Genomic DNA, 27,600 nt, shown 5'->3' on the forward strand with positions numbered 1-27,600 from the left:
GTTGGGACTGGAGAGATGACTCAGGTTAAGAACACTGACTACTCTTGCAAAGGACCTGGGTTTGAGTCCCAGCACCCACATGGTGGGTAACAACTCAGTAACTCCAGTTCCAGGAGACCTGATGCCGTCTTCTGACTTCCGTGGGAACTGCGTAACATGGGTGCACTTACATAAATGCAGCATAATACTCATACACAAAGAAATTTTTTTGTAAACCTAAAAAAGAAATTGCCATTTGTTAATCCTGGCACTCAGAAGCCTGAGACAGGAGGATTGCTGAGAGGTCAGGGTCAGCCTGGGCTACACATGAGTGAGCTCAAGGCTAGCCTGGACCACAATGTTGAGACCCTTTCTCAAACAAGCAAATAATCAAGAAATTGCCATTTGTTGAATGTTGGTCAGGGATCAAAGAATACCCAAAGCTGTCCCTGTGGTTGACATTGTTGGAAATAATGCTAACATTGACAAATGGGTCTTCATGACATTAAAAAGCTTGCACACGCCTTTAGTCCCAGCACTCGGGAGGCAGAGGCAGGCAGATATCTGTGAGTTTGAGGCCAGCCTGGTCTACATAGCGAGTTCCAGACCAGCTGAGGCTACAGGGAGACCCTGTCTCAAATAGATCCAAAAAAAAAAAAAAGCTTCTGTGTAGAAAAGGAAAACAAATCAAGAGACACACTACAGGTACTTCTGACAGATGACTAACATCTAGAGCACATAGAACTTAAAACTAAACAAAAAGAAATCAAACAACCCAATTAAATAGATAATGAAATGAGCAGAGAGTTCTCCAAAGATGATGTACAAATGACCATTTAACATGAAAAATGTTCATCACCATTAGCCATCAGAGAAATGCAAATTAAAACTATACTAATGGGGGGCTGGAGAGATGGCTCAGCAGTTAAGAACACTGACTGTTCTTGCAGAAGACCTGGGTTCGAAACCCAGCACCCACATGACAGCTAACAACTGTCTGTAACTCCCAGTTCCAGAGGATCCTACAGCCGCTTCTGTCCTCCCTGAGCATTGCACAACATGGGTGCACTTACCTACATGCAGGCAATACACGCATACACATAAAATAAAAAAAAAAAAAAACTGGGACTGGAGAGATGGCTCAGTGGTTAAGAGCACTGACTGCCCCTGCAGAGGACCCGGGTTCTATTCCCAGCACCCACATGGCAGCTACGAACCATCCTTAACTCCAGTTCCAGGGGAATCCGGAGCCCTCTTCTGACCTTCTCGGAATTGCACGACACGGGTGCACTCACATACATGCAGGCAGTATGCTCATACACATAAAATAAAAGAATAAAATATTTTTAAAAATAAATTTAAAAATAAAATCTATATTAATGGGCGGGGAAGATGGCTCAGTCAATTAAGTGCTTAAGGGCCTGTGATCAAACCCCAGAGCCCAGGTTAAAAAAAAAACCAAACAAAATCAAAAACCCCAAAGCTACAGTGAAATAGATTCCCTCTCACATCATCAGAATGGTGGTGGTCAGAACAGCAGTGCTGGAAGAGAGTGCTTACACACTAGGAGAGTAAGATGCAGGGCCATGATGGAAGTCCATTCCATCATGTGACCCAGGTGTACCAGTCGAATTGGTGATTACTATAGCACTCATCACAATCGATGGAACAACCTAGGTGTTTGTCAACAGAAGAATGGAATAAATGAGTAAAAAATAATGGAATTTTTTTTCAGCCATAGGGAAGGTGGAAAGTAAGTCACAGGAAAGTGATTGCATGGAGATGATGAACAGAATTTCACACAAATACTACATGTTCTCTTCTGTGTAGTTCCTAGGTTTTATATAGACACATAAAATCATATATGTTCATGACATGAAAGTAGAAGCAAAATTCGGGGAATAAAAGAGATGAATGGAGGGAGTATGGGGGGATATGATCAGTGTATTCATATACTTAGTGAAAATGTCCTGATGTGACCTAATACCATGAACAGTCCATGTATGCCAATGAGAAAACATTTTTAAAAAATCTAGAGCTAAAAAGGCTAAAATACAGTATTTTAATAAAAATACTATATTTTTCCCATTCATATATCTGAGTCTGAATTTTCTTTATATCCTGAAACCAAAACCATCTGAGACTCAGCCTGTTTTTATTAAGCTAGACTTTAAAGAGTTTTGCAAAAATGTGAAACAATAAGAGTCTTCTCACTAACTTTTTTGAAAAAAAAAAAAAAATTTCCGCTAGGGTCTCGCTGCATAGCCCTGGTTGACCTGGACCTTTCTTTTTTTTTTTTTTTTCTCTTTTATTTTTATTTTATATGTATGCGTGTAAGTGCACCTATGTAATGCAATGCCCACAGAGGTCAGAAGAGGGTGTTGGATCCCCTAGAACTAGAGTTACAGACAGTTGTTAGCTGCCATGTGGGTGCTGGGATACGAACCTCGGTCTTCTGCAAGAACATACGGTGTTCTTAACTGCTGAGCCATTACTCCAGCCCTGACCTGGACCTTTCTGTGATTAGCCTTGAACCCATAGGGTTCTGCCTCCTGCCTCCTGAGTGCTGATATTAAAGGCTTGCATAACCTTTAAACATTTTTTAAAAACTTTTTTTTTTAATGTTTTTCTAGTGCTGAGGATGGCACCCAGACACTTGCACATGGTAGGCAAGTGTATTGCCACTGAGCTATATCCTCCCTCCTGAAAACTAAATTAAAAAAATTTTTTTTGATTTATGTGTTTCAGTGTTTTGCCTGCGTTATAAGTCACCCGTGCCTGCATTGCTCACAGAGACCAGAAGAGGGTGTTAGATCCCCTGGAACTAAAGTTAAGGATGGTTGTTAGCCACCATGTGGGTGCTAGGAACTGAACACATGTCCTCTGCAAGAGCAGCCAGTGCTCTCAACCACTGAGCCACCTCTCTAGCCCCTGAAAATTAATTTTTTATAACAAAATGTGTGGCTGGAGATGTAACTCAGTTGGTAGAGCACTTGCCCAGCATGCACCAGGGGCTAGATTTGATTTCCCACCACTTCATAAGGTGGGAGTGGTGTTGCATGCCTAAAATCTCAACACTAGGGAGGTGCAGGTGGGAGGAGCAGAAATTCAAGGTTATCCTCAGCTGCATAGTGGGATCAAGGCCAACCTGGTCTACATAGGGAGTTCCAGGTCAGAGGAACTACCTAATGAGACCCTGTTTTTTTTTTTGTTTGTTTGTTTTGTTTTGTTTTGTTTTAAAGGAAATTATGTTAATATTGAGTTATTTCATTATTGTGGTGCTGGGGATTATACCCAGGGTCTTTATCTTTTAAAGATTTTTAAAATTATTATTTTGATTGTCATGATGTATGGGTGCATGTGTCATGATGCATTTGTAAGTAGAGGACAACTTTGTGTAGTTGGTTTTCTTTCCACCTTAATGTAGGTTCCCAGGATCCAACTCAGGTCACCAGTCATGTGCAGCAGGCGCTTTACCTGCTAAGCCATCTCAACAGCCCCTTCATTTATTTATTTATTTGTTTGTTTGTTTGTTTGTTTGTTTGTTTGTTTTCTTTTTGAGACAGGGTCTCCCAAGTGCCCCAGCTGGCCTGGAACTCAAGATGTAGACCAGGCTGGCCTTGAACTCACAGAGATTCGCCTGCCTCTGCCTCCCAAGTGCCTCCCAGATAACAGCCCCCTTCATTTAAAAAAAAAAAAAAATAGTTTTTATGTGTATGAGGGTTTTGCCTGCACCCATGCATGCAGTGCCTACAGAGGCCACAAAAGGGTATCAGATCCCCTGGAACTGGAGTTAAGGGTGGTTGTTAGCTGCCAGTGGGTGCTGGGAACTGAACTGGAGTCCTCTGCAAGAGCAGCCAGTGCTCTTAACCACTGAGCTGTCTCAATAGCCCTCTTGTTTTTTTTTAAAAAAAAAAATTAATTTTTTGATTTTATGTGTATATGTGGTACCTGTGGAGGTTAGAAGATGTTGGATCCCCATGGAACTAGAGTTATGTGTGGTTGTCAACTGCTATGTGGGTACTGGAACTGAACCTGGGTCCTCTGTAAGAGCAGCTAGTGCTCTTAATGGCTAGCCAACTCTCCAGCTGCCTGCTCCCCGCCCCCCCACCACTGCCCCTTTTTGGTCTTTTGAGACAGGATCTTCGTAAAGTCCCAAATGACCTGGAAATTGCTATGTAGACCAGGCTGGCCTTGAACTCAAAAATCCACCTGCCTCTGCCCTGCAGTGTTGGGATTAAAGGTGTGCACCACCACACTCAGCCTGTTTTACTTTCTGATACAGTCCATTTTTCTTTCTTTTTTTTTTTTTGTTCTTAGTTCTGGAATTTAAATCCAGGGCCTCTTCCATGTTGGGTGAACACTCTACCATTGAGCTACATCTCCAGCTCTAGTGATGCAGTTAATATTAATAGATTAACCAACATAAAGGGGAGGGTCATCCTCCATTTTCAAGAATATAAAAGCACTGAGAGCAAAAACTTAGAAAACCTAAACATTTTCGGTTTTTAAATTTGAGTTATACTACAGGAGTTCCTAATTTAAATGGGACTATACCTTTCACTTCATTTGTAATACTTTTTATAATTTAAAAGGAAAAACTAATTTACTCATAGATATGGTGAACCATTAACAAGGCAGATCAGCTAAGCAACAGCTGCTGAATTAAGCTCAGTATCCCTTAGAAAGTGCTGAGGTAGCAGTTTGTCCTGCACTGAAGGAGTGTTCTGGAGGGTCAGTCATTTGATCATTAATGATATGAATATGTTTTTTATCTTATCAAGATTATGTCTCAACCCTTGATTGCGTTTTGGTTGAGAATTGCATGGATAAATGAAAAATCCATGAAATGTCCTTTAACCATTTTTAGCCAGTAATTTCCTCTCTGGCAGAGCTTAGCTTTTAGCAGATACCTGTGACTGATTTACCTGCTTTGTTTTTTCTTGTCTTTCTTTTGGGATAAAAGCCAAATAGTACCTAGAGTCTATATAATTGAATGCTTTTTTTCTTTTTAAAGATAGGGTCTCCTTGTAGCACCAGCTGGTGGCCTGGAACTTGCTATGTAGACCAGACCTGCGTCAAGTTTACAGAGATTCCCCCTGCCTCTGCCAACTAAGCGCTGGGATTAAAGGAATGCATAACCACACCCAATGTCAATTGAGTGCTTTTAAAATTTCTTTCTGTGTTTTAAAAAACATCTTTGACAATGTCATACCTGTGTATAATGCTTCTAGTCACACACACACCCCTCATTTACACTTTTAGAGTGGTGTCTCAGAAGCACTGGCTTCTCTTTTCCTCACATATTGCCCTGGGATTTCAAGACTAGAAGGAAACCAGATGTGGTAGCACATACGTATAACCCTGGCATTTGAGTGGCTGAGGCAGGAGGATTTCCATGAGTGTGGGCTTCGTGATGAGTCCAAGGCCAGCCTGAGCTACATAGTTAGGACCCTGTCTTAAAAAGACTTGAAGCATTTTTGTTCCAGAAATTCTTCAAATGAGATTTCAAAATAATATAACCTTGTAAAAGTGAAAGATCTTTTAAAAAAGGTCTGGGAACTGGGGAGATGACTTGGTAAGAGTGCTTGCTGCACAAGCCTGAGGACCTGATTTCAAATTCCCAGACCCTAGACCGGACATGGCCGCATTTCTGACTCCTGCACTGTGGGGGTTGGAGGCATGAAGATCAGGATTGCTGGGGTTTACTGGCTGTCAGCCTGGCTCCAGGTTCTGTAAGAGACTCTGTCTCTAGGGAGTAAGGCAGAGGGTGATAGAGGAAGACACCTGGCATCCTCCTCTGGCCTCTGCTCTCAGATGTACGTGTGAATATGCAGGATCAACAAACACACATACACACACACACACAAATGTAAGTGGTTTGCATTTAATTGAATCAAAAGAGATCATGACTTTTGGGGCTACCAGTTGTGTTTACTACTGAATTTTTAAACGTTTTATTATTAGTATATATTCATTACACAAAATGATGGGTTTCATTATGACATTTTCATAATGTGTATGATGTACTTTGCTTATTCACTGCCCATTATCCTGTCTTATAACCCCATTTCTGTTGATCTCTTTCCTCTTCACAAATACTGCCCCTTCTGCTTTGATGTCATATATATATTTAATTTAAATACCTAGATTCCACACATGAAAGAGAAAGTAATTGTTATTTTGAGTTTGACTCATTTCACTTAACACATTGATCTCTGGTTCCATCCATTCTTGCAGATGACATCATTCATTCTTCTTTATGACTGAATAAAACTCCATTGTGTGTGTACAGTACATTTTTTTTTTATCCATTCAACTGCTGATGGACAGCTCTGCGGTTCCCTATGTGGCTTCTGTGACTAATGCCATAAACATGGATGCGTGTGTATCTCTGCTATATGCTGACTTAGATTCCTCTGGGTCTGTATATCCAGAAGTGATGGATGACATGGTAATTCTGTGTTTAGTTTTTGGTTACTCCTGAATTAGATAGTCTCAGAAATAGTGCAGACTAATAGGAGGCATACACAGGTAAAATTTATAACCCTGGGCATGTTGGCGCACGCCTGTAGTCCTAGCACTTGGGAGGCAGAGGCAGGCAGATCTCTGAGTTCAAGGCCAGCCTGGTTTACATAAGTGAGTTCCAGGACAGCTCGGGCTACAGGGAGACACTGTCTCAAAACGACAAAAAAAAAAAAAAAATTAGAAAGTTAATTCTTAGTACATGTGGCGACTATTAAAAAAGTCTGTCTAACCACTGCTATCCCCAATTGAAAGAATCATTTGTTGTTAGCAGTGGCACCTTCATATAAACCACAGTGGTGAAGCGATTGAACAGTTCTGTTGAGTATCTTAAACTGCTATCTATGGTTGGTTGATAATTATTCAGTATATTTTTTTCTAGGTAAACACTTCCTACTCTGAGCTGTTAGTGTTTTCTAGAATCTGCTGAATGTAACAGATAATTCTGTTGCGTGTAGAGGGTGATGCTGAACATTGTGTTTTAGAAACAGATTTTGGTTCTACTTTTAAGTTGGTAACTATCTACCTTTTGTTCAAACATTTGTTTCCATAATCTTTCCCAAGGAACGAGGTGTGTGTGAGGTGTGGTCAGGATTCTTAGTGTACTTGGCTTTATAGCAATGTCTTTGATTCTGAGATTCCTGTTTTCTCCTCTCCTCTTGCTTCCCCCTTCACGAAATGGTTTTTAAATAGTATCATGAATTTTCAAATTAGTTATTTTGCCAAGCTAGACCAACTATCATGTATTAGGTATAAAAGACGTGAATAAAATTAACATTTTGTGTGTGTGTGTGTGTGTGTGTGTGTGTGTGTGTGTGTGTTATTAGACAGGGTCTTACTATATTGTCCAGGCCCAGGCTGGTTCCTAACTCTTGATCCTCTGCTGGGATTTTGGGCATGTGTAATGCTTGTATTAGTGTTATATGAGTGTGGATGGGTAAGTGTGTTTGCCTACGTGTGGAGGCCAAGAGGTTGATGTTGGGTATCTTCCTCTGTCATTGTTCACCTTATTATTTAGAGAAAGTCTGTGAACCTGGAGCTCACTGCTTTGGCAGTCTCAGTATGTTGCCTCGGCTCATCTTGAACTACTGAATTAAAGTGATCCTTCCATCTCAGCCTCCAAGTAGCCAAGGTATAGGCTTGCGCCACTACATCTGACTAATTTGATTCTCTTGAACCTCTAAATAGTTGAAAATTTCATAAAAAGCATATTTTTATTGGTTTTTGAAACAGGGTCTTGCTATGTAGCACTTCTGGCCTGAAACTTGCTGTGTAGACTAGACTGGGCTTGAACTCCAAGTAGTTCTCCTACCTCTACCTCTCAAGTGCTGAGATTACAATTTCACATTTCTAATTTTTGTTGTATTTGTACTGCCAGCATGAGTCCTAATACTTAAGAGAGGTGCCAGAGTACCCTTATTTATTTGTGAGCAAGATACACTCTCTGTGGACTGAGCTTGTAGTTTGGTAGAGAATGGGCAAGTAGGACCTCTCTGTGTATCATGTAATAGAGAATTATAACAGGTTAAATTGGAGTATGCAGGGAGGTGAATTTGCCAGTATTGGAGTGACTTAAGAAAACTCTCTAGAGCCAGGTATGGTGGATGGCACATGCCTTTAGCCCCAGCACATGGGAGGCAGAGGCAGGCAGATTTCTGTAAGCTCAAGGCCAACCTGGTCTACACAGCAAGCTCCAGGTCAGCTTCCGTTACAGGGAGACCCTATCTCAAAACAAACAAATAATAGTAATAGCTAAAGAAAAGTACTCTAAAGGTGATGATATACAAGATGAAATTGGAATGAGATGAGTTAGAAGAAACTTGGAGTGACAGGAAGAGTTTCTCCCTGTAAGAGCAGTGTGAATATAAAGACTTAGGGGATAGGGAACTGGTTTAGGGCTTGGTGTCAGTGACTGAGATTGGCCAAAGTCTATCTTAGGCCAGTTTTGAAAATATGACCTTTTTCTCTGAGGTTGTAGGCAGTCATTGAAAAGTTAAAAAACATGACGTGATCAGGCTTACATATTAGACAGACCACTGAAAATGACTTGGAAAGGGTGTACTAGAGGCAGAGAACCTTTCCCCTTTTCCCCTCCCTCCTTCCTTCCCTCCCTCTGTCTTTATTTCTGCTTATTTTATTATTATTATTTTATTTTTTGGTCTTTTTGAGACATGGTCTCCCTATAGCCCCAGCTGGCCTTGAACTCACAGAGATTCACCTGCCTCTGCCCCATAAGTGCTGGGACTAACAGCATGTGCCACCACACTCGGCTTATTATTTTTATTTTTATTGACAGATGCTTATTCTGTAGCTCAGACTGCCCTAGAATTCACTATGTAGCCCAGACTGGTCTCAAACTGGTGGCAGTGCATCTCAAATTCTGGTATTAAAGGATGAGCTACCATGCCTGGCTAGAGAAAATCCTTCTAAAATGCCTACAGAAATTTAGAATGGGATTTTGGTAATATGAATCAAAGTGGTGGCAGAATCGTGGACATTTTAAGGTGATAAGATTGCCAGGACTTGGTAATAGATGTAAGAATGAAGGAGACAGTGGTGTGTGGGGCATTAGATAGCTGGTTGGGGGATGCAAGGCTTGGGAGAAAGTCAGTGCATTGGGTTTCGACATGCTGTGTTGTGTGCCTCTTACACATAGAGGAGAGATGTTGAGTAGATATGAAGTTCAAGAGAAAACTAGGCTAGAAGTAAAGATTTGAGAGTTGTTATGAGGGATAGCATTTGGAAATCATGAGAAGGGCACATTCACCCAGGAAGACTGTTGAAAGTGGGATCAAGAATTCTGAGGAGGAGTCAGCAAGTTGACTCAGTGGATAAGGACATGTACCACTAAGCCTGAAAACTTGAGTTTGATTCCTAGGATCCATGTTGTAGAAGGAGAAAACTGAGTCCTCTGATCTTCACACACTTGTACCCCCTAAATAAGTTAATTAATCTTATTTTTAAGAGCACTGGCTGCTCTTGCAGAGGACCCAGATTAGATTCCCAGCATCCACATGGCAGCTAACAACCATCCTAACTCCAGTTCCAGGGGATCCGATACCCTCTTCTGACCTCCATGGGCATTGCATGACATGGGTGCACCTACTGGCACAGAGACAATACACTCATACATATAAAATAATAATAATAATAATAATAATAATAATAATAATAATAATAATAAAAAAAAAAAATTTTGTGCAGTGGCAGTATTGTAGCCAATGGGGTTTATCCAAATTGTGTTTATTGCTAATTGAAAACTTTTCCCAATACTCTGCCATGACTACTTGCAATATAATCTGCATTTGACAGTCTCTACAGAGACTGGAAGAAAAAAAGATGGGGAATGCAACATGTATACACATGGCAGAGTACATTTGTACACCTGTGTACACACAACAATATATTGATGGAGAGTAGGACTAGATCTTTAAAATGCTATTTTATGGGGGGCTGGAGAGCTGGCTCAGTGGTTACGAACATGGCTGTTCTTGTAGAAGACCCAGGTTCAAATCCCAGCACCCACATGGCAGCTAACAATTGTCTATAACTCCAGTTCTAGGAGATCTAGCAGCCTCTTCTGTCCTCCTCAGGCATTGCATGACGTGGATGCACTTACCTACTTGAAGGCAATGCAAGCATACACATAAAAATAATAAAATATTAAAAATATTTTTTAAACACTTTTATGTTCTCCCACATTTCTGTTATTTCCAAAAACATTTTAGAGTTAGTAGCGTCTGTGGTTGTCAGTGTTCTTGGAGTGTTGTGGGACTTTGGATCGGACTTTGGAGACTGAGGCCACTTCTTCGTAGCTCTGTAACCTTGAGCAGGTTCCGCCAGGCACTCTGAAGTGGTCCCTCCAGGCTTTTCCTGCATCTTGAGTTCTGGGACCCAGACTGAAGGCTGACATTTAAGAACTTTGTAGTTATAGAACACATTATTTTCCTTACTTTTTTTGTTATGTTAAAATTTCCTCAGGAGCTGGAGAGATGCCTCAGTGGTTGAGAACTCTGGCTGCTCTTGCAGAGGACCTGACTTTGGTTCCCAGCACCCACATAGCAGCTCACAACCATCTTTAACTCCAGTTCCAGGGGAATCCAACCCTCTCTTCTGGCCTCTGCAGGCATTGCATGCACACACTTAAATACTGTAGGCAAAACACTCACACATAGAATAAAGATAAATTGTAAGAAATCTCTCCCCCTCCTTTTAGGCTTCTCATCTTTTTCTCAGACAGTGTATGTAATTTCTTTCATTGCTTGTCTGAAACAAATTGGATGAGATAGTATGTAACGTTTCAAATACAGTAAGAATGTTTCTGGTTAGAGGAGGGTTAGGAAGGAATGGCTGATCTTTCAGAGTTTGGTAGACAAACTTTCTTTAAAGTTCTACCCTCCCTCCTTCCCTTCCTCCCTCCCTTCCTTCCTTCCATTTTGTCTGTGTGTATGTAGGTGTACCACATGTGTGCAATGTCTGTGGAAGCCAGAAGAGGGCACCCCCTGGAACTGGAGTTATGGATAGTTTTTAACCACCATGTGGGTGCTGGGAATTGAAGCCAGCTCCTCTGTAAGAGCAGCCAGTGCCTTTAACCACTGAGCCATCTCTCCAGCCCCTAAGTTCTACATTTTATTTAGAAAGTACATGACAATGGTTCCCTTGGTCAAGGGTATTATTAATTTTTGAAAGACCCACAAGAATATAGAATACACCTTACAATTTCTCTTAGAATTTCTTGGCCTTACTGCCTCTGTTTCTGTGGTCACAAGTCCTTCTTTCATGTGGATAAACAACTCCTGCTTGTTGCTTCAGTGTTTTATTTAGAAGCCTTACCTCGCAGACTTTTCTTTTTTTAGCCACCCTACTGGCATTTAGTTAACTTCTCAAGCAGTTTTTATTACATTTTTACTGCCCCCATGTATTTATTCCACTGCCTTCTCACTTCATAGTCTAAATTCCATACTATGTCCTTTAGTGTTCCCTTTCACCTATTCCCTATGTCTCTGACTGGGCTGAGTTTTGTGATAGGACATTGCTGTTGGTTAGTAGTTATGAACGCCTGAGGTCAGATTCGAGCTCTGTCTACATTGTTATTTACTGTTTGACCTCAAATTTAGTGTCAGTTTTCTTATACATAGGTTGGGAGTAATAGTAGTCTGTCTCATGAGTTCATAGGATGGTTAAATAAGGTAATCATGTTTACTAGAACATGCGTGTAACAAGCCTATTTAAGCATTTAAAATACTAGATTTTATTATTTTATCAACTCATTAGGTGACATTTAAGATTGTAGTTGAAAACTTATTTTCTTTTATTTTTCGGTCTTTTTGAGACAGGGTCTCCCTGTAGCCCCAGCTGTCCTGGAACTCACTATATAGATCAGGCTGGCCTTGAACTCACAGAGATCCGCCTGCCTCTGCTTCCGAGTGCTGGGATTAAAGGTGTACGTCACCACGCCTGGCTGAAAACTTATTTCTTAGACAGGATCTCACTATGTAGCCCTGAATGGCCTGGAACTCTCAGTGTTACCAAACTGGCCTTGAACTTTCTGAGATCCACCTGCCTCTGCCCCCCAATTGCTGAGATTAAAGTTGTGTGTCACTACACCTGGCAGAAGACAGTTCTAAGATAGGAATATTTCACTGACCATATGAACTATTTCCTCTGAGTATAAGAATAAGAAAGATTTCATTTAATAGGTCTAGCATTGTAGAATTTAAATTTTAAGGATTCCTTGAGAACTTTTATGTAAGCCTCCCCCAACCCCCACCCCATTTTTTTCTTTTTTCTTGGTTTTTCAGACAGGGTCTCGCTATGTATCCCAGGCTAGTCTTGAACTTTCAGTCCTGTCTTAATCTCCCAAATGCTGGGATTTCGAGTGTATGCCACCATTCCTGGCAATCCTTCATTTTATTTTATTACATTTAGTGTGTATGTATATGTCTCTGTGTCTGTGTGTCCCCTGTGGAGGTCAGCAGACAACTACAGGAATCAGTTCTGTCCTTCTACCATGTGGGTTCCAAGGATAACTAAGGTAGTTAGCCTTGGCAGCAAGTTCAGAATCCACATCCTATATATGGGCTTACCATTCTGGCACATAGTAGGTGTTGGATTAACTCTTTGGAAGTTAATATGGTACTTAAGCGTTCCTCTGGATTAGTTTATCTCGGTTCATTGTTCCTGTGGTCCTTTGCTCTGTACACTCATTGAGTGCTTGTGCTTCTATCTAAGAAGCATTTATAGCACATCTTTGTGCAGAGCAGCCTTTTCCTTAAATAAGAACCATATTTTCCTGCCTCTGCATATTAAATTGGTCAGTGTGTTAGTGTTTTAAATTCTAAAATTTTAAATTAAATTAAACTAAACTTAATATTGTATCCAAATTTTAAAACAGTCTGAGTTAGATTTGTTATTTTTAGTATTCATGGTAACAAGAGGGAGCTTTTTGAAACCTATAGCCATATGTTTCATGAAGCTTGGTAGGACATGGATGGATGGGGATGGTGTGTAAATCAGCCATCAAAGACTGAAGCTCTGGCACTCCTTTTAAAATGCTAACTTTATACATTGCTTAAAGGAGAATGAAATCTCCATTTATGTATAATCACAATATTTTGTCCTCTTTTTTGAGAGCACAGTGTAATCAGTGTGGTAGAATGGAGACTGGGAGAGAAGGAGCATGATCAGCTGGAGGGGCTGTTGCTGCAGATCACTTTCCAAATGTCTTATGCTGAGAAATAAAAGATGAGAAACTGGGAAAAAGATGATTATGGAAAAGTATATAGCCAGCTTCTTATACTATGAGTAGAAGCTATCAGGGTTTTCCAATTGAACTAGGGATTGTTGAAAAATTGCTAATCTACCAGTTGATTTTTTTGGGGGGGGGGTCTTTTTGAGGCAGGGTCTCCCTGTAGCCCCAGCTGTCCTGGAACTCACTATGTAGACCAGGCTGGCCTTGAACTCACAGAGATCTGCCAGCCTCTGCCTCCTGAATGCTGGGATTAAAGGCATGTGCCACCACGCCTGGCTACTACCTGTTGATTTTTAAGTGCTTTGCTTTATTGTTTTCATTGGTACCCCCCTCCCCTCTCTTTTTTTTTTTGAGACTGCATCTCTGTAGCCCAGACTGTTCTGAAACTCGTGTGTAGCCCAGACTGGCTTCACACTCATGGCCGTGATCCTGCCTCAGACTCTGATGAACATACATGAGCCACTGTACTCAGCTTATGAACAATTTCTAGTGAGAAAGATTAGGAATGATCCAAAATTTAGAATTTAGTCCCATTGAATAAATAGTCTGACTGAAAATACTGTGAGTTTGAGGCCAGCCTGGTCTACATAGCGAGTTACAGGCTAGCTGGAGCTACAGGGAGACCCTGTCTCAAAAAAAAAAAAGAAAAAAAGAATACAATATTTTTATTGTACTGTGCTTCATTTACTGTATATATATATTTTGTTGTTTTTTGAGACAGTCTCATTTGTTAGCTCTGATTGACTTGGAACTCACTGTGTAGATAGGCTGGCCTCAAACTCAAAGCTGTCCTCCTGCCTCTCCTCCTGAGTGCTAGGACTAAAAGGTTGAGTCACCATGTCTAGCTTTAGTTTATATAATTAGAGAAGTTTAGATTTATAGAAAGTAATGTTATACATGAAATATGACATCATTAACTATTTGTCTATCTTAAAATTTCATTCTGGTTTATAATTGTTTATATAGTGATACTAGATAAAGACTCATAATACAGGGACTGCTTTATGAGTAATCCTGTAAACCACCACAGTAGGATGTGTGAATGAGAGTAATTGTTCAGCTGGAAATACCTACTTCTTACTCATTGTTTAGATATGACCTTTAATACTGTAAGGTCATAGCTAATGAGGTCGTAAAACTGTCACTTTTTAATTACAGAAAGCGTAAATGTTTGTCAAGTTTTACATATCTGTGAAGGAGATTGAAGGTACTGTCTTCTTTTGAATGAGGAAGACACCCTCACTTCTCCCTGCTCTTTCCTGAGAACCCTTTACAGAGTCATTCTCAGGAGGTTAGAATCTAATAGGCATACAAGAAAGACAGAAACACTGAAGATTATTGTCAGTAAACTTTCCAAAAAGGACACCCATCTCTAAACTTAAAGGCTCAGATTACTAGATCATACAGAAACAAACAGCCAAAAAGCTTGGTTCTGAGGCAGGACACTGTAAAATTTAAGATCACCAAAAGAGAAAATTCTAGAAGCTTCCAGGTGGGGGATTTACAGGAGACCATGAAGGATTAGGGTTGAGAACAGTGCCAGGCCTGTTTGTTTATGACAGGGTCTTAGGTAGCTCACCTTCAAACACAAATTTTAGCCGAGGGTGACATCTCCCTGCATCTGCCTCCCAAGTGCTGGGGTTAGAGGCATATGCCACTGAGCCTAGCAGTCTAAGCTTAACACCAACAGTGGAAACCAGAAGAGAATGAAGAAAAGCCTTCAGTATTCTGCCAAAACAGTTTTCTTTCTAAAATTCAGTCCTGAGCCAAAGACACTGATTGTGGATAAATGAAGATTTTTAAAGATAATGCAAGACCAGGTGTGGTGGTGCACACCTTTAATGCTAGCAGAGGCAGGAAGTTCTCTGTGAGATAGAAGGCAGCCTTAACTACATAGCAGGGTCCAGGGCCAGCTAGGGAGGCAGAGACAGGTGGATCTCTGTGAGTTCTAGGCCAGGCTGGTCTACATCGTGAGTTCCAGGCAGGGGCTACTGGGAGACCATCTCAAAAAGACCGGGGGGGGGGGGGGGGGGGGGGGGGGGCAGAGGGGTGCAACCAGAAAGCTGCCAGGCATGGTGGCATATGCCTTTAATCCCAGCAGAGGCTGGAGGTTCTCTGTGAGATAGAAGCCAGCCTTGTATGCATAGCAGGGTCCAGGCCAGCTGGAACTATGGGGAGATCCTGTCTCAAATAACAAAACCAGCCAAACAAACAAAAAGGACAGGAAAGCCTAGAACGAAGGAACTGAGATGAGGAAACAATTCCCAGGACATATCAGGGACATTCCATTCCTCACCTGAGGTCTAACTGTGCACATTGGACGGAGGGCTACTGGATGTGTGTCTTTAGGAAGAAGGATGTTTCTGTAATTCCAGAACTAGGGACTGAGGCAGGAAAATCTTGAATTTGAAGCCAGTCTAGAATATATACCAAGTTCTCTATAGGAACTCTATATAGGGAGAACCCTGTCTGAACAAAGCAAACAAACCAAAATCAGAAAAGAAAATAAAGCATGCAAAACAAAAGCAGCTCAGTTAAAATGGTTTACCTCATATAATCGAATATATTGAGAGGAAAGTTTGAGTTTGCAGATGAAAATACATATATAGAATACTAGACATAAAAATGGTACAGTTACTAAATACAAAGAAAGCAAAAGTTACATGAAAAAGAGTGATGCAGTTTTACCTTTAGCTATTGTAATAATGTAAGCATAGACAGTTGATCCAGCTACAAATTAGGATGGGGGAGATGGCAGGTTAGCTAAAAACTGTTATCTCTTTTAATTGGAAGTCAAGGAAAACTTAAAGCTGCCTTTAATCCCAGTCCTCAGGAGACAGATTCAGGTGGTGCTTTGAGTTCAAGGCCAGCCTGGTCTACATTGTAAGTTTCAGGCCAGCTGGGGCTACAAGGACACTCTGTCTCAAAAACACCAGGAGAAGAAAAAAGAAGAAATTAAGGAACAGCTGTACTGATGATGGTGAAAAACTCCAGAAGAGGGCTTGCAGAGATGGCTCAGTGGTTAAGAGCACTGGCTGTTCTTGCAGAGGACCTGGGTTCAGTTCCGTGCATCCACATGGGGGCCAACAACTGTTACTCCAGCTCCAAGGGATCCTACACCCTCTTCTGGCTTCTGCAAGCAGTGTACACAGGGGTGCACTTTCATAAAATAAAAATAAAGAAATTTTAGGCGAGCGTGGTGGCGTACACCTTTAGTCCCAGCACTTGGGAGGCAGAGGCAGGTGGATCTCTGTGAGTTCGAGGCCAGCCTGGTCTCCATAGCGAATCCAGGCCAGCGGGGGCTACAGGGAGACCTTATCTCAAAAAGACCGAAAAAGAAACAAGAAGAAAAGAAATGAAATTTTAAAGAATAGAACCCCAGCAGAAATAGCTAAAATCAGGGGTGTAACAAGGGACTGCTGGTTTGTTTGTTTGTTTGTTTTGGTCTTTTTGAGACAAGGTCTCCCTGTAGCCCCACCTGGCTTAGAACTTTATATAATAGATCACGTTGGCCTTGAACTCCCAGAGATCCACCTGCCTTTGCCTCCCGAATCCTGGGAATTAAAGGCATGCATGACCACACCTGGCTCAAGGGACTGCTGTTTTTCTTACAAAACTATTTGGCTTTTGGGGGGCTGGAGAGATAGCTCAGTGGTTAAGAGCACTGGTTCTATTCCCAACCTCCACACGGCAGCTAACAACTGTCTGTAACTCCAGTTCCAGGGAATCTGACATCCTCTTCTGACTTCCGCAGGCATCGCACAACATGGGTACACTTATGTACATGCAGACCATAAACTCAAATAACCTAAAATAAAAATAATAAAATATTTTTTAAAAACTATTTGGCTTTTTTTTTTTTTTTTTTTTTTTTTTTTTTTTTTTCAAAATTTTGTTTTTTTTTTTTTTTTTTTTTTTTTTTTGTCTTTTTGAGACAGGGTCTCCCTGTAGCCCCAGCTGTCCTGGAACTCACTATGTAGACCAGGCTGGCCTTGAACTCACAGAGGTCTGCCTACCTCTGCCTCCCAAGTGCTGGGACTAAAGGCATGCACCACTACATCCGACTCACTGTTTGGCTTTTTAAAATTGTGTATATGAGTGGCTGGAGAGAGAGCAGAGCAGTTAAGCATGCTTGCTGTCCTTCCAGAGGATTGGGGTTCAGTTCTCAACCCCTACATTTGGCTGCTCACAACTGCCTGTAACTCTAGCGCCAGAGAATCTGAGGCCCTCTTCTGACCTCCTCAAGCACCCAAATGCACATTTATATCACATAAATAAAAACAAAATCTTTCCCCTCCCTCCCTCCCTTCCTCTTTTCTATTGTTTGTTTGAGACAGGGTCTCCTGGTAGCTACATCTAGCCTGAACAGTAGAACAGGCTAGCCTTGATCTCACAGAGATCTGCCTGCCTCTGCTACCACCGTGGGCCATCATACCTGAAAAAAATAAAATATTTTTTAAAAACAAAAATATTTTAAATTTTAAAAATTGTGTGCATGTCTGTCTGATCAAAAAAATTATTTCAGGATTTCTTTAACAGAATACATATACTTTTCAGTCACTTTTAATCCCCTAGGAGTTAAGAACCATGTCATTGGAAGATGTAGTCTGCAGTGTTGGAATTCCCAAGGAGGTGATGATTGCTGATAGCAAAAGTGATTGATATCAGCCTTAGTTGTAAATACGCATTTATTGTGGTGCTAACAAACAGAATTTTAAGCACATGGCAGATTAACATGTATTTCCTTTCAACATCTCAGAAGTATTGAAGTGCTTAGTTTTCCTGTGTGTTGTCAACACTTCCGCATGTGTGTTCAAGCTGCTGTGCAGTTTTTCGGTTGAGTGATGTTCAGATGGCTCAGTGTTTTTCCCGCCCCCTTCTTCAGTTCTTTAAAATACTGTGTGCTTATTACAGTCCTCAGAGTATGCAACAGCTGCTCAATAATAGCAGTGGAAAGCACCTGGTCTTTACTGAACAAGGTTTTGAGGTGCAGTGAATGCTTCATTTGACTCATACACATCTTAACCATATAACTGTTTTTGAGGCCAAAATGCTGAAGCTCGAAGAAGTTGAAGCTAAATAATCTTTGATGACTTTTCTGGTTGTTTCCCCATTAAAAGGCATGTGGTTTGTTTTTCTCTAAATGTCACTGTTTAAATGTGAAAATGTATTTGAAGTAGAATTAGTTGTGGACATTCAGCAGGTTTCTTTGTTTCCCATGCTAAAAAATAAAAGGTAATTTCTGCCTCAAAATCATAATTAATGATGAATCCTATTTATAAAAAGAAAGCAAAAATTGGAGAGTTGACTTGATAATAGCAGCTGTCTTTTGAGCACATGCTATGGAAGTATGATTTTAGCTGTGGCTTTGCCTTTTTTGTCTTTTTTGAGACAGGGTCTCCCTGTAACCCCAGCTGTCCTGGAACTCACTGTGTAGACCAGGCTGGCCTTGTACTCTCAGAAATCCGCCTGCCTCTGCCTCTTGAGTGTGGGGATTAAAGGCATGCGCCACCAACGTCCGGCTTTTTTTTTTTTAATTTTTAAAAAAATTTTTTAGAAGGAGGATTTCATCATAGCTTTAACATACTCAATAACAGTTTCCAGAGCAAAGATACATCTCTTTCAAAAGTGGCTATAAAATTTTTAGATTTGCTGTTGAATTAATAGTTATACAATATTGAACTCAGTATAAGCCCAGTAGGACATAAAATTGAATGAGTTTTTAACCTTTAAAATGAGTCTTTCTTACAGAAAAGACTCATTGTTTTTGCTAATAACACTGAGATGTTGGCTCATGCGTTCTCTAATCTGTATGTATCTGATTAATACTAGTCATAATCAGTTGCACTCGGATCCTTGGCACCTGTGTATACGTCTATCAAGTCATCGGGTAGATTTCAATGGTAATGTTTAGCACCTCTGCTAATTAACATGACATAAATTACTTTGGCTTTTTTGAGGCAGTCAAAATGTAATTGATAGCTGTCAATTTTATTTTGTCATTTAACTTTTTCTTTGATTCTTTAAGCAAAAGATTTTATTTTATGTAAATTGTCAGTGTATTCCATAAAAATACAGCAATAATATGTCTGTGCTACATTTAATCTTGTACTTATGAGTTAAGAACAAAGTTACCATCACTGGTAATTACCGAATTGCTGGTTTTGTTTGTGACACAGAGAATAGAGTTGGATTAAAGGGAAAGATAGTTGTCTCTAAAATTAATACTGTTTTTGCCTCCTTTAGAACAAATATTTGCCATTATGATAGCTAGTGTTAAGAGGAAAACTTCTGGGAGTTGGTTCTCTCCTTCCACCATGTGAGTCCCCAGCGATTGAACTCTAGTCATCAAGCTTGATGGCAGAATGTTTACCCATTGAGCCATCTTGCTGGCTCTACATTCATTCATTCACTCATTCATTCATCCATCCATCCATTCATTCACTCACACACACACACACACAAACACACACGGCTTTCACTATGTAGCCTTGGATGACCTGGAACTTGCTGTGTTGGCCAGGCTGACTTTGAATGCACACAGAATGCCTGCCTTTTCCTCCAGTGCTGGGATTAAAGATGTACCACTACACCTGGCAGTTCTCTTTTAAATAAATATTAAACATTTTTTTCAACTATTTTGTGTCCCATTAGGACATTTTGATGAGTAGGGAGAAAATGATACCCTGTTGGCATCACAGTAATTATTTACAACCTCTGCTAATAATCAAGAAAAGAAAAATACCTGTAGGATTTGGGTAGAGTGTTTTGTTGTTTCTGTACTGTTGCTTGAATATTCTAGTATACAGATCAATTTCCTACTGGCTTGGTGGAAAGTGTGGGCTCTAAAATCTGTTACAGCTGTGTTGCAGTCCTTAAAGTTAGCTGTGTGTCCCTAGGGGAGGTTAGGATAACACCTTGTGAGTTGTAAAGACTTAAGTGACAGTCTGTAAGAAATACCAGTGGTAGTATTTGGTCCAAAAAGGAGAGTAGTTTTAAGCTTCTCAAATTCCAGAGTTAGTACAAAAAGCAGTACTTACTAACATGCAATATTCAAGAATATGTCTGCTGTTTGAGCTTGGCTGTTTGTTTCGTATATACTCACAGTGTTTTCTACCAAAAGCACAAGTGTGTTCTTGGGGTACATTATTGCCCTTTACTATTCCCATAGTATCTCTTTTGGAGGATCAGTTAAGTGCCTGGTAAATTCATCAGAACAATAGGATAAAGTGAGCTATGGTTCTGCATAGTGTATTACTTTATGAACAATACCTTTAAAATTGGCCTTGTTTATTTAATTGGTTAAAATTTGAAAGTTTGGAACAGGATGGCAAATGGGCTGGTTTAAGCAAACCACCATAGAGGGTCTGGAACAAAAACTTTAATATTGTAAATTATGTTTCTGGATACTAATGCTTTACATTTTATTTTTTCTCTAAGCAAATGGTTATGAGCCTTAGAGTTTCTGAACTCCAAGTACTGTTGGGCTACGCTGGGAGGAACAAGCACGGACGCAAACACGAACTTCTCACAAAAGCCCTGCATTTGCTAAAGGCTGGTTGTAGCCCTGCTGTACAAATGAAAATTAAAGAACTCTACAGGCGGCGGTTCCCCCAGAAAATTATGACGCCTGCGGACTTGTCTATCCCCAACGTACATTCAAGTCCTATGCCAGCAACTTTGTCTCCATCCACCATTCCACAGCTCACTTATGATGGTCACCCTGCATCTTCACCATTACTCCCTGTTTCTCTTCTGGGACCTAAACATGAACTGGAACTCCCACATCTTACATCAGCTCTTCATCCAGTCCATCCGGATATAAAACTTCAAAAGCTACCATTTTATGACTTACTGGATGAACTGATAAAACCTACCAGTCTAGGTAAGATTATTATTATATTAAGCTGTTCGTTTACTTTTGTGGGATGAAATTTTCATTTTAGACTTTTTTACATTTTGTTTTGTTTTGTTTTGTTTTGTTGAGATAAGGTCTCCTTGTAGCCCTCAACTGGTTTGGAACTTACCACGTAGACCAGACTGGCCTAAATCTCACAGATACCTGCCAGCCTCTGTCTCCTAAGTGCTGGGATCAAAGGCATGTGCTACCGTGTCAGCTCAGCTTAGACTTTTAATGTGACCCAATTTCTTATTCATAATGAGATTTACATTTGGTAGTAGCAGCCAAATGATATGAGAATCTTTTGAGTTTAGATTAAATTAAATATAGAAAAGCTGTCTTTTAGAAGTAAAAGGTCGTATAGTGATCAGTAGTTGTAGATACAATAAATATTAAGAAATTTAAAAAAACAGATCTATTTTAAATTTTATTTTTTGGAAACAAGGCCTTACCATTTAACTCTGGCTGGCCTTAGGCTCACAGAGGTCTGCCTCCTTCTGCCTCCCCAGTGTCAGGATTAAAAGTGTGGGCCACCAAGCCAGACTTGTTGATTAATGCTGTACAGTAATCCTTAAAATTAAAAAGTTAAAACCAAGTAAATTACTGCCAGTGTCTAAATTCTGTTCTTAATTTCCAGTGGTCGGTGACATCTAAAACTAGTTTGATTACTTGAATGTGTGAATGATTTTAATTATCATGAAAGGAAATTTGAGTATTGATGTCTAGTATTCAAGTTTGAGCTGATTTTTCCAAGTGAATATGTGTGCTTGATGCATACACATTGCTATATAATGAATTTGTATTTATATATAATATGAATGCTATAAATTCTGATTATTGTGTTTTTCATCCTTCCAATTCCTTGTCAAGCATTTAGAATTCAATGTATATTTAATCAGCTTATAATTTTAGTTTTATTTATGTATTAATATTTTGGTCTTTTTGAAACAGGGTCTCCCTGTAGCCCCAGCTGGCCTGGAACTCATTATGTAGACCAGGCTGGCCTTGAACTCACAGAGATCCACCTGCCTCTGTTTCCCAAGTGCTGGGACTACAGGTGTGCACTACCACACCAGGCAGCTTATAATTTGAATCAGTATAATGCCATCTTATTTAATATAAAACACATCTGGCCCTGTTGTGACCTTTCATGCCTTTGGTATAAAATACTTAAATAGCACACTTCCATGTGCTGGTTTGTTGTTATAAATCACTGTTGGGCAAACTGGTGGGCAAGCCAATTCCAGCCTGTGACCTGTTTTTGTGTAACACTTAGTTAAGAATTTTGTTGTTGTTTGAGACAGGATCTCACTCTCACCCAGGCTGGCCTGGAACTCATAGCAGTCCTCCCCACCTCTACCTTCTGGTGCTGAAATTATGTGTGTGAGCACCATGCCCTGCTCACATTTTTTTATACTCTTAAAATGTAAGCAGAGCTAGTGAATATATAATAGACCATGTGTGCCTGTAAAGCCTGAAGCTTTTATTCTCTGGCATTTAAGAAAACGTTTGTTGATTCCTGTCATAAATATTAAAAATTTCAGTTTTGGGGATGGGTGAGAGAGCTTTTGGTTTGGGTTTTTGGTTTTTGTCAAGGTCTGATGTAGCCCAGGCTTGCCTTGAACTCTTGATATTTCTGTTTCTACCTCCCAAGTACTGATATGATGGGAATGCACCTCCCACATGCATAAATAAATAAATACATATATAATTTTTTTAAAAAGTATTTTTGCTATTTTTGAGACAGGGTTTCCCTGTAGCTCCAGCTGAACTCACTATGTAGACCAGGCTGGCCTTGAACTCACAAAGATCCGCCTGCCTCTGCCCCTGACCCTGCCCATGCTGGGACTAAAAGTGCATGCTATCATGCCTGGCAGCATTTTTGTAAATACTTGAAAGGTTCATACATGTATACAGTATATTTTGATCATACCCACCCCCTTATTTCCCTTTCCAACTCCCCTCAGACCCTCCTTAGCACATCCTCCCATCTTCATGCACCCCCCCCTTTTTTTTTTAAATAACCCTTACTAGAATTCTCTTTGACCTGGGAAGTATTTGTTTTTAATTAAATCTAGCAGAATTTATCAGAATAAATGAAGATGTAGAAGTGATTTTCAAACATGAGTTTTATTATTTTTTTACATTGTATGTGTCTGTACTCGTGCGTGCATGTGCCATGGCAGGTGTGGGAGGTCAGAGGACAACTTGTGGGAGTTGGTTCTCTCCTACCACATGGGATCTGGGGACCAAATTTTGGTTGTGTTAGGCTTGTGGGCAAGTGCCTTTATCTGCTGAGCCACCTCAGCCCATGAAATAGCATGGATTGTATCTCACATTTTATTCTTAACATGGGCATAGCAAGAAAAGACAAGACTTGTTGAGAATCTCCCCAATGTTTATAAAATTCGTTTGTTTTTCAAAGAAATTGTTGGGAGTCTCTTCCTTAACAGTTTGTGTGTGCACACAGACAACAAATGACATTTTTTGCTTTTATAGATGAATTGTATACATAGTATTGTGTGATTTGTCTTTTTTGTCTAATAAGCATCTTTGTCTGTAGGCATATATCTTTCTCATTTTAAATTAAAGACCATGTCTATATCTATATAAAGCTTGTATGTACTCAGGTAGATACATCTGAAAAAAATCAGATCAGAGATTTGGAAAAAAAATGATTGTTTATATTTTATTTGCATCGCAGCCTCCAAACTTTCTTTGGGTCTTAATAATTAATTTATTGTGCTTTCACTTTCACTAACATAAACCTAAGTTGGTATGATTTGATGATATTTAATATGTGTATAAATTTTGTTATGGAGGTCCAAACTGGATATTTATATTAGACAATGCTTAGAAAATTAAACTTATGAGACTGGAGAGATGGCTCGGTGGTTAAGAGCACTGACTGCTCTTGCAGAGGACCTGGGTTCGATTCCTAGCACTCACGTGGTGGCTAATAGCTGTCTGTAACTGCAGTTTCAGGGGATCTGATGCCTTCTTCTGACCTCCATGGGCATTGTAAGACACGGGTGTACTCACACACATGCAGGCAGTACATTCATACACATAAAATAATAAATTTTTTTTAAAAAAGAAAAACTTATTTTACTGAATTCCTTTGCTTGAATATATATATAAGGTTTTCATTTCCAATAATTTTTTCTTTTAGTTTCGCACTTGTGTGGGCATTGTAGGTTCACTTAATTCACCAATTTACACTTGGGTCTTACTGTTTTCATGTTTTAAAGACTTTTTGAGATGGAGTATCACTGTGTAACCCAAGCTGGCAAACTGCAGCTGGAAAGCTAATTCTAGCTTGTGACCTGAATTTTACTGCTATGGTTTAAAACAAGATCTCATTCTGTAGCCCTGGCTGGTCTGGAACTCACTGTGTAGCCCAGGTTGGCTTGGAATTTGCAGCAGTCCTCCTGCTTCTGCCTCTGGGATTCTGATTCTAAGTGTAAGCCACACACTCTGCTCAGGATTGTTGTTTATACTCCAGGAAAGTTGTATTAAGCCAATGACTGTGTAACAGAAGGTGTCAAGCTAGAGGGGCCTGCTGTCAAGGCTGACAACCTGTGTTTGAGCCCGGGGATCTACATGGTAGAAGGAGAAAACTGATTCCTGAAAGTTGTCCTCCGACTTCCACATGTGCACTTTAGCACATGTTCTCCCCCTCCAAATAAATACATACATACATAATATACATACATACAAAAAGCAGTGAGTATGTAATAGAGACCACGTGTACCTGCAAAGCCTAAAGTATTTAGTTACTATCTGGCTCTTTCAGAAGAAAGTTTGACTCCTGTCATAGTTCATTAAATGTTTTATTAGTTTTGGGGATTTTCATATTTCAGTGAATATTGAGGAGACATTTTGAGAATTTTCACAGAAGTTGGTTTTTTTTTTTTTTTTGGTCTTTTTGAGATAGAGTCTCCCTGTAGCCCCAGCTGTCCTAGAGCTCACTATGTAGACCAGGCTGGCCTTGAACTCACAAAGATCCCCCTTCCTCTGCCTCCCAAGTGCTGGGATTAAAGGCGTGCACTACCATGCAGCAGAAGTTGTTTGAGACAGTTTCGTGTAGCCCAGACCTTGGAACTCCTTATGTGTAGTCTAGGCAGGCCTTGAACTCTCTGCAGTACTGACACCTCAGCCTTTCAAGTACCACTACTATCTGTGTGTACCACCATGGCTTCCTTCACTTTCTTAATGGACATATTTTGATTCTTTGACAGCTTCATACATGTATATGATGCATCTTGATCATACTCACCTCCAATTCGCTTCCGTACAGTTTTTTTCTCCAATAACTCATTTGCTTGAATCTTGGAAAATTGATGCATTTTGAAAAAGTAAATTCACAGGAAGATCAACCACATCTACCACCCTTCTCCAAGGCTCAGGGACTTTTATGGAAGAGTTTGGTAGAAAGAATTTAAGAGCTGGAGGAAGGGTGGAGTGTTAACTGGAAATGTCCTCCAACCACTAAGCCTGCAAACTATAGTCAGACCACCTTCCCATGCTCATCAAGGAGTCGAGGGGGGAGTCAGTTACCCCTCCCACCCAGTCAGTAGACCTTAGCTGCATGTGGGGGAGGGGCTAAGGATATATAAGCTAAGAACACCAAGAGGCACCTCTCTTACCATTTTGTGCAGCTGTTGGGAGGTCACAGGATCTGTATTTGAGTATGGACCTTACCACAAAGCTCTAAATGTGGGGACCCATTCTTCTGTAAATAAACCCCTACCATATGCTCAGTTAAAAAAAAATAATATTAAAATTTTTTTAAGTAAATAAATTCTAGTATTTTTATCTGTTCCAGAAACTGCTTATGTTTAAAGTAAAGCCTTTGGAGCTGGAGAGATGGCTCAGTGGTTAAGAGCACTGGCTGTTCTTGCAGAAGACCTGAGTTTGATTCCCAGCACCCACATAGTGGCTAACAGCTGCTGGTAACTCGAGTTCCAGGGAATCCAATGCCCTCTTCTAACCTCGGGCATTGCATGACACAGGTGTACTTACATGCAGGCAGTACACTCGTACACATAAAATAAAAAATGAATAAAACTTAAAAAATAAATAATACCCTTAAAGAGCTTAGTTTTGGCCTATAGTTAGTTGATGAACTCACTACAACTGGCACTTGAGTTCAGAATGTGACAGGTAAATTTTTGTTCATCTTTTCCCTTCCATTTGGCCATAAACTTTGGATTTAAACACATTTAAAGATATTCAGAGACTGTGTGTTGTAATACATGCTTGTAATCCCAGACTCACCCAAACACACACACACACACACACACACACAACAACAACAACAACAAAACAAAAACATTTAGTTTACACCTGAAATCAGTCCATTGATTGTCAGGGTCTCCTTATGTAGTCCAGGCTGACCTGAAACTTGAGATCCTCCTGCTTCTGCCTGAGAACTGACATTACAGGTGTCTGTCACCATGCTGGTATTTCAACTAAAATAAAAGGCTATCCCTGTCCTTTTTAAAGTGGAATGTTTCCATATAGATATTTGCAACAGTTTTAGGCTTGTGACCATGTATGAATCATTCATAAAAACTTCTGAATAAAATCTATTTGTGTGGGTTGTGTGCATATAAAAACATATATTCATATATACAAAATTGGGTTTTGCTTTAGAGAAATAAAGACAACAAAGGCTTCCACACTCCGAAGTAGCTAGGATAACCTGTTCTGCTTTGTGCCTTGTGGTAAGGTTCCTGCTGCATCTCAGTAATGGTCACTGGGATTTTCTGCCAAGGGCTCCTCTGACATGGGATTATATTTCACAATTTCCTTCTCATTTTTTTATAATTGAGTTTTCCTTCTTCTACATCCTAATAGCCAGTGCCTAGAGATCAGACAATGTAAATTAGGGATGCAGGCCCTAAGGACGTTGAAAAGAGCTTTCAGAGGTTTTGTGAACACTTTTGAAAGATGTCCCTTGCCAGATGTGGTGGCACATGCCTTTAATCCCCAGCACTTGGGAGTCAGAGGCAGGCAGATCTTTGTGAGTTTGAGGCTAGCCTAGTCTACATAGCAAGTTCCAGGCCAGTTGGAGCTTCAGGGAGACCCTGTCTCAAAAAGGCTAAATAAATAAATAAAATAAATAAAAAATAAAGAAGTCGTTCAGCACAAGCTGTGTTCGAATTTGAGGAAATTGAAAGCAGTGTTTCTGTAAGCAGGTTTTCTAACTAGAACCTTTGCTTCCTAATTTGGCAGCAGGTGGTTTCTGATCTTCAAAACAGAAATCTAAGATTTACCTTCTAAATCTTTTATTCTTTGTAGATAATCTTTTGTCTGGTGGTTTTTAATTTACCATTTTTAGTAGTGTTCATATAGTTGTCTTGGAACCCTGAGGCATTAAGTATGTTTTTAGTAGATGAATATGTGTGTATTTGAATGCAATCTTGGGAACTATTATATA

General features: G+C 40.1%; 1 protein-coding gene and 1 pseudogene across 1 annotated transcript in view; both read left to right on the top strand.

Moving 5' to 3' along the window:
- Positions 1 to 27,600, top strand: part of Pias1 (protein inhibitor of activated STAT 1) — a 132,351-nt gene that overhangs the window by 15,510 nt on the left and 89,241 nt on the right. Inside the window, exon 2 of the mRNA XM_008836534.3 lies at positions 20,696 to 21,140. Within this exon, the coding sequence (XP_008834756.1) occupies positions 20,696 to 21,140 (445 nt within the window). The remainder of the gene's footprint in view (positions 1 to 20,695; positions 21,141 to 27,600) is intronic.
- On the top strand, positions 9,697 to 9,828 carry LOC115070938 (annotated as a pseudogene).

Source organism: Nannospalax galili, unplaced genomic scaffold, assembly GCF_000622305.1.
Source record: "Nannospalax galili isolate Female #2095 unplaced genomic scaffold, S.galili_v1.0 scaffold54, whole genome shotgun sequence".
NCBI classification, from domain to species: Eukaryota; Metazoa; Chordata; class Mammalia; order Rodentia; family Spalacidae; genus Nannospalax; species Nannospalax galili.